Below are 10,332 nucleotides of genomic sequence, written 5' to 3' on the forward strand. Positions count from 1 at the left end.
CGTTTTCCTCAAACCAACATTTGGAAACCTGCTGCTGCATTGGGAGGAATATGCTTATTGTAAGATGTCAAAGTTACTAGCCTTAGTTTGAATGTTTTTGGCATGGGGCCTCTAATATGTGAAATATCATAAATACTGTGTTATCTCAAATCAGGTTGATATACAGGGCAAAACATTACATGCAGTCATGGCCCTTAAGGAAGGGTCCTCCGAAAACTTGGGTATTTACCTTGCTCAGATAAAAAGAGAGCTTCAATGAGGGTCCAGAAAGTCTTGTTCTGTTTTAGTGACTAAGTTTCTGTTTCCTAAGACTGTAGTTCCTTATCTTTGTTACCCAGCCTTTATAATTGCCAAGGTTACTATTACCCATGATAGTTTATGTTTATGCCTATTTCTTCTTATCTTGCTAAGACATTTTGTGCTACTCTGAAGATTCTGAAACTTAACAACCTTCGAGTTTTTTTTAGTCATCTGGTGTTTTATGACGTCCTGACTCTGTAGAAGTTTCCTAATGTTTGTTTTAGGTCAGATAAGATTGTTATGATATTATCATGTCCCCTCCTCTTAGGTTTGTGGCTTTTTTGCTTTAAAAGTCAAACAATGGCCCAGCCTTCAGTCTAAACTAATTAGCCTAAGCATTGGAATTAGATGAAATTTACATTGTGCTTACAGACCTCAAAGTTCAGGACAGATAGAAAGAGCTAACAGAACACTAAGAGATTTTAACTAAATTGAACCTAGAGACTGAATTAAGTTGGGTGGAGCTTCTCGCTTCTCCCTTTTGCTCTGTTTGGTATTCGATGTACTCCCAAGTCTCCTCTAAATCTGTCTCACCCTTCAAGAACAATGTTGTTTTTATGCAAATAAGTCTGGTATTGTTAGGGATAAGATCAAAACCTTACAGGAAGATTTAGAAAAACGCAGAAAGGAATGAAACCCCCTCTGGACTGGGCTCAATGGGTTTCTGCCTTATCTCCTCCCTTTATTGGGGCCCCTATTAGGGCTCCTGATATTATTAACCATTGGGCCTCTAATATTTAAGAGGCTTACGGCCTTTATTAGACAACAGATAGATACCATGCAAGCCAAGGCCATTCAAATCCATTACCATCGTCATGATCTGGCCGATCAGGAGGAAAATTACTTGTAGATCCGAACATCTATGGAGACCAGAAAATAAGCCTGACATCTGAGAGGTCCAAAAAGAGAATATTGCCAAGTCCTTACAGTCACAGTTACTGAGGGGCCTTGGAATGTCCCTGAAGTTTTCTAGAAACTTCTCCTCTCTTGCTACAGTTCACCCCAATGATGGGTAAGACAGTCAACGCTTGACTGCTCAACCTAAGACAGGGGCTTCTGTCGAGATGTCAAGGCCATCTTTTCCTCTACAACCTGCCTCTCTGACACCCCTCTCCACGGCCTCCCCTCATTGACTTGCATGATATATATCTCTTCCTTAATTTTTATAATAGAAAAGGGGGAGATGTGGTAGACTAAATTGCTAGCCTGTCCTAAGTAAAAACCAAACAGCCTCCATGTTGACCCGCTGATCACCCCACCGCCACAGACGCGTCGTTACCCATGACAACGGGTTTGCGTAAAGAAGTGATCTAAGTCATTGCCTAGTAACACTGTGTCATGCTATTGTTACATTCTCCTCCCAAAGTTTATGGCTATTTCCTCTTACAATTTTGTGGTTTTTGCCTTTATAAACTGCCTGTATCTGCAAATAAATGAGACCTTGACAAATCTTTGCTTGGTCTCCTTCTTTCCGCGCCCCTCTTGTCTCATTTCCAGGTACTTCCCCTTCTCGAGCTCTGCCAATTACTGACCCCGCGGGCCGGGGCAGGAAAGTGGCCCCTGAAGAGCTTTGGTCCCCCAAAGTGGAAAAATCACCAGCTGTGGTGCGTGCCTGTAACCCCAGCTACTCAGGAAGCTGATGCAGGAGGATCGCCAAGTTTAAAGCCAGTCTGGGCTACTACACAACAAGGCCCTATTTCAAAAAGAGTAGAGGAGAGTAAGCCGGCATGGTGTGCATACCTGTAAAGCCAGCACCTGGTAAGCTGAGGCAGGAAGATTGCAAGTTCAAAGCCAGTCTGGGCTACATAGCAAGATCCTGTCTCAAAATTAAAAATAAAAAGGGCCAAGCCAGGCGTGTTGACGCACACCTGTAATCCCAGCACTCGGGAGGCTGAGGCAGGAGGATCGCTGTGCGTTCAAGACCAGCCTGGGCTACTTAGTGAGTTCCAGATCAGTCTCAACTACATAGTGAGGCCCTGTCTCAAAAAAGCGAAAAAAAAAAAAAGGTAGGGGGGCAAGGTGTGCTCAGTGTGAAGGCCCTGGGTTCAGTTCCCAGGAACTCACACACACACACACACACTGTCCCCTAGACCCCCTTTCTGTCTTGCAACTCTGAAGAATAACTGCGGAATGTGCTGAACTACAACAATCTTGAGGGAAGGAGGAACTGGCCAGAAGCGTCAGGCTCTGTCCCAGTCACCCCTGGATACAAGATACCCTTCGGTGGCTGAGCCCCACAGGTCATATGGGCGGGCTGGTGTCCAGGGCCCTTCAGCTGCAGAGGGAGTGGGCACAACAGCCAGCCTTGGAGGACTGGCTCCAAATCAATCCTGGGCTCCTGCTCTCCCCAGCTGCTTATCTGTGACAACACACCAGCTGTGGGTGTAGGTTCCCGTCTCCCAGCACGCAGACTGACGAGCAGGGCAAACCCGTCTCAGCCTTCAAGCAGCTGGACGACAGGCACGTCTAATCCCAGCTGTGTGACTTTGGCTACACCACCCTTGAAGTGGGGCTGGCACCAAGAATCAAGCCTGCTTCACTGCTCGACCAGGGCTTGATCTCATTTACTGACCTATGATTTCCAGATAGAAAAAGGACCAGCTTGGATCAAAACTGGTAACGGTAAGGGTTGCAGGTAGGCGGAGAGTTTATCTCTTCCAAGTGGGAACAGAAACCAAGGGAAAACCTGACAAACCCTCTTGCCTTGCTTGCTTTTATTTTCTTGCATTTACGTGACTTGTTTGAAGACAAATTCTCACTATGTACTTCAGGCTGGCCTTGAACTCTCAGAATCCTCCTGCCTCAGCCTCTCAAATGCTGGGATTACAGGCACACGGCACCACGCCCAACCAGGGGACTTTTTAAATTGCCAGTTTTGAAGCCGCACGGTGGCACATTCCCGCAGTCTTAGCTACTTGGGCTGCCGACGATGACGCAGGAATGTTTGACACTAGCATGGCCGACACAGTAAAACCTCACTCAACTAAAGGGAGCTGGTGCGCTGAGCAATATGTTATTAGTCCCCTCCTAGCTTTGCTGGGCTGGCATCTTTGACCTAACAGTTGCTGAAGGACCTGAAGGCCACTCTTCAGGGACCGCATGTGGGCCTATGCCAGTACCGGCAGGGTGAGTTTTTTTGTTGTTTTCTTCTTTTTTTGGTACTGGGGATCGAACTAGGGACCTTGCACTTGGGAGGCAGGCGGTGGAACCACTAAGCTAAATCCCCCCCAGCACTGGGTGAGCTTTCGATATCAGGTGCCAACAAAAACGCCACCTCAGCTCACACTTCGGCCACCTGGCTCCAAAACGCACCCCGTGAGCCAGGGAGGTTTATCACTCATTTGCCTCCAGTCACTGTGACCTGACCCTAAATCACTCCCTGCTTCAGCCCACAGGTGTCCCCCAAATCCACCCTCGGGGAGGAAGCAGAAGCCTTTTACGAAGTTTCTCCAGAGAAGAGATGGCGGTTCTCAGGCGGCCGGTATGAGACTGTTTATGAATCTTGTTTTTGTGAAGGCCGCCGAATACTCCAACCTGGTGAATCTAAACATGTAAGTGATCAAAAAAAGCTTCTGTTGGTTGATCTGTGTCGATTTTGTTATGGCCAATTCATGCTGCAGGGCTCCAGGCAGTAGGGAGTGCTGGGGGGTTGGGGGGGAGTGTGGCACATTTAGCCAGCCCTGGTGTCCAGGTTACTCAGACAAGAAGAGAGTAAACTAACTGCATGTCTGAAGGCAAGAGTCTCTGTTGTGCAGGAAACATTTCCTTTAATCCACTAGGCGGCTGCAGCCATGCTTAGGAGCCTCATAAATCTACTTTCTCTTGTGCAAAGTTCGTCATTTCAGAGGTCGGCCCAGAGTAACAAGACCCGTACACCTCGTGAAAGCCAGCTGGTTTTTATTCCTTGAGTCAAGGTACAGCCTGGTTTATCTGGCCCTGCCCCGTAGAGGAGCCCTAGGTTTAATGATCAAAAAGTAAAATAGAATAAAATAAAAATCAGGCTGATTGGGGAGGAAGGGTGATGATAATTAAAGGGTGTAGGGTTTCTTTTTGAAGTGATGGAAATGTTTGAAATTGGCTTTAGCTATGGTTTTTTGCTTTTTTTTTTTTTGGGGGGGGGGAGGTACCAGGGACTGAACTCAGGACCTTGTGCTTGTAAGGCAGGCAGAGAAACCACTGAGCTAAGTCCCTGGCCTCAGGCTATGGTTTTAATAAACTAAAAACCACTGGAAAACCAGGACACTTTAAATGGGAAAGTTGAGCTGGGCCACTGATGCATGCTTGTAACCCTAGTTACTCAGGAGGCTGAGGCAAGAGAATCTCCAGTTCAAAGCCAGCCTAGACAACTTCTAAAAACACAAAGTTTAAAACTGGGTAAATTGGATAGTGTGTGAATTATATCCCACTGAAGCTGTTACTTAAAAAAAAAAAAAAAAAAAGAATGTTTCCTGCTGGACTAATCTGGCACCAGTAGGAGAAAGAATTCAGGAAAGCCTACAAAGGTTGGAATTCCGATGGATGAGGTAAGGGTTACATTAAGTGGCTAATGCAAGGCAAAATACTCGGGGCACAGTCCCGTGGGTGTCTTCCCTCCCCACCCTGCCAGCTGCCAACAGAGTATGCCAGTGGAGCTCGGGCACACACAGAGATCTGTGCCCAGTCACCAAGACCACGGGGACGTGGGAGGGACGAGGTGGGCCCGGCTGGACCCCACCTCGGATTTACAGTTTCAGGTGCTGTTCCATCCGCTCTCGGAGCTTGAATTTCTGGACCTAGAGGAAGGACAAGGACAGTCAGGCCGGGGCCGAGCACACTGGGTGCCCAAACCCTGTGTGCCTGGGTCCAGAGATGGGAATTTCTCAGGGTTTTAGTGCTAAGATAAAAAAACTCCAGGGTAGGCCAGCCATGGTGGTGCATGTCTGTAACCCCAGCCATCGGGAGGCTAAGGCCAGCCTGTGCTACATAGCAGGACCCTGTCTCAAAACAACAAAACATCCAGGACACACCAGGATGAGGTGACCGGGTGCCCCTATTCCCAGCCAGCGTCTCCTGCTCATGGTTGAGCTAGGCCGAGGCGGGGCCCCTGGGCCCCTTACGCACCTTTCCTGAGATGGTGAGGGGGTAGTCAGTGACAAACACGATGTAGCGGGGAATCTTGAAGTGGGAGATCTGCGGGCAGAGGGGTAAAGTGTGGAGCCATGCGAGGTCAGAGGCGGAAGCGGCCCGGCAGGCCCCCCAGGGAGAGCCGCTCGCCCACCTTTCCTTTGCAGAAAGCTTTGAGCTCCTCCTCCGTGGTGGTCTCCCCGCTCTTCAGCCGGATGCAGGCACAGATCTCCTCCCCCATCCTCTGGTCCTTCACTCCCACCACCTTCCGGGGCGAAGACCGGCATCGTCGACACTAAGGTCTCCTCGCGAGTGCCCACGCGCAGCATCCTACCTCGGGGTCTCGCCCAGGCCGCCGGGCCAGTGCCTCACCTGCACCTCCTGCACCTGCGGGTGCGAGTGGAAGAAGTCCTCCAGCTCCACAGGGTAGATATTCTCACCGCCCCGGATGATCATGTCCTTCGAGCGCCCCACGATCCTGCAGAAGCCCTCCTCGTCCATGGTGGCGATGTCTCTGTAGGGAAAGCCAGGGAATGGCCTCTCTCTTGCCTCTGCTTTATCTGCTGGTTCATTTCCTCCTCCACTGTGCTAACATTTTTGAGCACCTGTGACATGTCTCCCTGCGCTCTAGGCTCTGGGATACACAGCGGAACAAGACACGACCAGATAAGTTACAGTCCAGATGAGGAGGCAGAGAAAAACAAGCCAGTACAATCCCCGTCATGTTTCTCTCTCTCTGCCTCTGTCTCTCTCTCTCTGCCTCCTTCCCTTCCTTTCTGTATCTATAATATTATTTCTTGTCTGGCTTCTTTTCTGTTTGTTGAGTCAGGATCTCACCATGTAATCCAGGATGGGCTTGAACTCACTGTGGAGCCCAGGCTAGCTTCAAACTCTCAGTGATCTTCCTGCCTCTGCTTCCTAAGTGCTGGGATGACAGCTGCCTTGCCTGCCTCTTTTGAGGGGGGGTGGTTTTTTGAGACAGGGTCTCACTATGTAGTCGAGACTAACCTGGGACTCACTATGTAGCCCAGGCTAGTCTCAAACTCACAGTGATCCTCCTGCCTCAGCCTCCCAAGTGCTGGGATTACGGGCATGCACCACCATGCCTGGCTGGCCTGCTTCTTTTTTTATCATCAGCTTTTAGCTCAAATATTTCCAGATACCTTCTCTGACCAGTCTGTCTAAGGAAATATTTCCCCAGCCCTGCAATACCAAAGCTACTTTTTTTCTCCTATGATACCCTTTAGTGTCTTTGTTTTTTGTTTTTTTTCAGAACTAGGGATTGAACCCAAAGTCTTCATAGTAAGCTATATCCCCAGCCCTTGTTATTTTTTATTTTGAGATAGGGTTTTGTTAAGTCTCTAAGTCTAGGCTTCAACTTGCATTCCTTCTGCCTCAGCCTCCCAGAGTGCTGAGGTTATAGATGTGTGCCACTACACCCAGCTTTTAATTTTTTGTTTTGTTTTGTATTTTGAGACAGGGTCTCGCTATGAAGTCCAGGCTGGCCTTAAACTCACTATATAGCCCAGGTTGGCCTCAAACTCACAGCAATCCTCTTGCCTCAGCCTCCCAAGTGCTGGGATTATAGGCATGTGCCACCGCACTCAGCTCCTTTTAATTTTTTGATATTTGAAAATATCTGTCTTTCTTCCAGGTGTGGGAGTTCACATGTATAATCCCATCACTTGGAAGGCTGAGGCAGGAGGACTCTAGTTCAAGGACAGCCTAGCCTGCATAGTAAGACCCAGTCTCAAATCATCTCCCACCCCTCAAAAAAAGGAGGAGGGAGAAAAGAAATTATCTGTCTTCCTCTCCCAGACCAGTGGGGGAAGTAAGAGAGGCTCCTTCATCTTGCTCCTCACTGGGCGCACAGTTCTGGCACCCAGGACGACATGGGAAAATGGTGAGCGAGCCAATGACAGCTCGGACCCTGGCTCCGATCTTGGGGTGCAGGGGTGATGCCCTGTCCTCACATCATGCCTTACTGCTTGGTGTGGTTCCCCACGCTGTTCACATTTTTGGAAATTAAGTCCCTGGGACGGGAGGGGCCCTCTCTGCACCCCGCCCGCCTGTGCTAGTCGAAGGCTCAGCTCAGCCTGGGAGCCGCCCCCCAGCAGCGAGCCCTGGCCCCGTCTCACCCTGTGCGGTACCACTTGTCCTGCCCGACGGCCTCGAAGGTCTTGTGCGGCTCGCCCCAGTAGCCCAGCATGATGCAGTAGCCGCGGATGCACAGCTCCCCGGGGGTGTTCAGCGCCGCCAGCTCCCTGGTCTCCACGCTCACAATCTGGGCCTGGGACAGGGCAGCTTCAGGCTGGGCAGCGCCGGGGAATGGGGGAGCTTCGCCCAGCTCTGCCCACGGGACCCAGGCAAGGGAATGGGCCCGTCAGTGGGCACAGATGAGCTGGGCGTGAAAGCCCAGCGGAGCCCCCGGGGCAGGGGCTGCTGAGGGCTCAGTGGCAGGGAGCTGTCACCGAGAGGGAGGCCCAGGCCAGCTGCGGAGTTACAAACCACGCGGGGGAAGGCATCTCCTCTCTTTTTCCTTAAGCAACAAATGGAGGAGCCAAAAGGTGGGCATGGCGGGGCCATGTGAACAGGAGGCAGAGTCTGAGAGCCCGGAGCCAAGGGGCGCTGAGACTCTTTGCCTCAGCATCTGCACCCGGGGAATGGTGCACCCTAAGCCTGCCTGCCTTCCGGTGGGGGCATCCCAGGGAGGGTAGGAGGTGGCTGTTAGAGCCAAGGGTGGGCAACCTGGCTGGGGGCAAGGGGACTTGGGCCGCCTGGCAGAAAGTACCACGAAAGGGGTCTGGGCTAGAAGTTGGACTTCAGGATGTGCCCTGAGGGTGAGGTACATGGGACCTCCGAAGGAAAATAAGTGTTTATGCCCAGGCCCAAGCAGAACTCTGCCAGAGCGAGGAGGGGCCCTTGGGGAAGAAAGGGCTGTGGAGGAAAAATCTGTGCCCTGGCTCCTCTCTGAGGCTACCCTGGCTGCCCTGAAACAGACAGTGGGCTTGGCAAAAACACACCTCAGACAGGAAGGGAGCTGCGGAGAGGCTCAGCTGGCAGCCGCTCAGGGCCGCTGTCCCAGCTCTTCCCCTCCTGAGCTGCAGGACAGACAGAGCCTGGCCAGCCCCAGTGGAACCCTGCGGCGGGGCCCTGGCATCTCCAGGCTGTGTGCATCTCTAAGAGCGAGCGGCAGATGCCCCCCGTCTGGGCTCACCTCCGTGTGCGGCATGACCCTGCCCACACTTTCCGCCTTCTGCTCCAGGCTGTCCTCAGGAAAGTTCATGAAGGTCACGGGACTGTTCTCTGTGGTTCCATAAGCAACCTAGAGAGCCCAGAAAGGGTGTCTGGGGGTAGTGTGGGCGCTGCAGAGGGATGGAGGAGTGGCAGGGGGCAGGGGGCAGAGCGCCCCCTTAGATTGACCAAGGGGCCCCAGATGGGTCATAAAGCTGACAGCGGGGAAACCATTCTGACCCTGGACAGCCACATGTCTGTCTGTCTGTGGCTCCTGTGCTCCCCCACCCCCAAGCTGCTCCACCTTCCCAATTTCAAGTCACAACATCCTCTCTCCTTCCCTTCCAAGCCAAAGGCCCCAGAAATTTGATGGGAAAGCCAGCTTGCCTTAGCTGGGCTGGGAGTGGCCCAGACACAACACCCCCGCTTCGACCCAGGACAAGTGCCTGACCTTGGGCTGGGTGCCCCCCAAGCTCTGGAGAGGTTCCTGTAAATTTATTTCCATCGAAATAAAAATACAGCCAGAGCAGGAATCTAAACCGCCTGTGGCATCCACCCCCCCACCGACATTTTTTTAGTGGTTGGAACATCGTGAACAACAGAAAAACCGAAGCCATCCTAAAACCACCAGGGAACGCCGAGGCAAGGCACACCCCACTCTCAAGGCGGGCAGGGGGAAGAACCCCCAACTGGGCGCAGGGTGTGGGCACAGGGGCTGGCATCCGATTCCAACAGATCTTTGCCAATTCCCCCGTCTCCCTGTATCACCCTCCCCACTTTTCCCGGTGGCCCAGGGCTCACCCTAGGGCCGGAGCTGTGACCTGCCTGCTCTCTGTTGTCCCCCGTGCTCAGGAATCTGGACTCCATGGCTGGCAAGTGGGCACAGGGACCTGGTCCCCTGGGGCGGGGCCGCCCATAACCTAGGGCCTGGCAGCCTGGATCCGGCCGCTTTCCCCGTCCTCAGAGTCCCCGGGCCACTGCCCAGGTGTGGCCTCTGCCAAGTACACCTCGGCGCCACTCGGCTGCCACCCTGAGACCCCCAGGGGTGGGACCTGACCACGAGGGGTGAAGAGGGGATGGGGATATTCTGGGGAGATCCAGGAGGGCGGTGGTACCGCTGGACTTGGTCAGTGGCCTGTGGTCTCCAGGTGTGTTTTGCCAATCTTGTGGGTCACTCCCTCCATCTCTGCATTTCAACCCTAGGAAAAGGGGGTGCGGTGGGGTGCAGGGGACAGAATCACACACCTAGAGAGGAGAGGGGTCAGAAATGAATAAGCCCAGGCTGGGGAAGGCGCTCCCGTCTCCTTAGGGTGGGCTCTGGAGTCTGAAGCCAGAAGGGGGAGCCAGACACCAGAGTGGCCACACAGCACCACACAAGCGCCCAACCGCAGGAGATGCATCCGGCTGTCCAGCCTCGCTTCCTCCCTCCAGGCCAGGGCACCCCACCGAGTGCGGGTTCGGGGGAAGTGTGGAGACTCAGACTTAAGCAAACAAATAAGTTCTGGGAATGCCTCCCTCTCTCTGGGGCAAACTCGGGGCTCCCATACCCGTTCTTCCCCCTCCCCCTAAAAACAGTCCAGGAAGAATGCTGAGAAGCGGCTGCACCCCAGGGGAGGAAGCACAAGGCAAGGCTGGCAGGGGGCCCAGGCCCCCCCCCCGCCATCAGGGCAGGATGCACCTCTGGGTGCGAGGGGG

General features: G+C 52.7%; 1 protein-coding gene across 2 annotated transcripts in view; it reads right to left on the reverse strand.

Moving 5' to 3' along the window:
- Window positions 1-4,702: 4,702 nt before the first annotated feature.
- Window positions 4,703-10,332, reverse strand: part of Acsf2 (acyl-CoA synthetase family member 2) — a 25,219-nt gene continuing 19,589 nt past the window's right edge. For both annotated transcript variants that reach the window (XM_033762988.1, XM_033762989.1), the window contains 6 exons: window positions 8,621-8,728; window positions 7,542-7,693; window positions 5,776-5,917; window positions 5,558-5,668; window positions 5,401-5,469; window positions 4,703-5,072 (listed from right to left, as the gene is read on the reverse strand). In XM_033762988.1, coding sequence (XP_033618879.1) covers window positions 5,022-5,072; window positions 5,401-5,469; window positions 5,558-5,668; window positions 5,776-5,917; window positions 7,542-7,693; window positions 8,621-8,728 — 633 coding nt within the window. In that variant the 3' untranslated portion in view covers window positions 4,703-5,021. The remainder of the gene's footprint in view (window positions 5,073-5,400; window positions 5,470-5,557; window positions 5,669-5,775; window positions 5,918-7,541; window positions 7,694-8,620; window positions 8,729-10,332) is intronic.

Source organism: Fukomys damarensis, unplaced genomic scaffold (assembly GCF_012274545.1).
Source record: "Fukomys damarensis isolate Sample0158 unplaced genomic scaffold, DMR_v1.0_HiC HiC_scaffold_13, whole genome shotgun sequence".
Taxonomy (NCBI): Eukaryota; Metazoa; Chordata; class Mammalia; order Rodentia; family Bathyergidae; genus Fukomys; species Fukomys damarensis.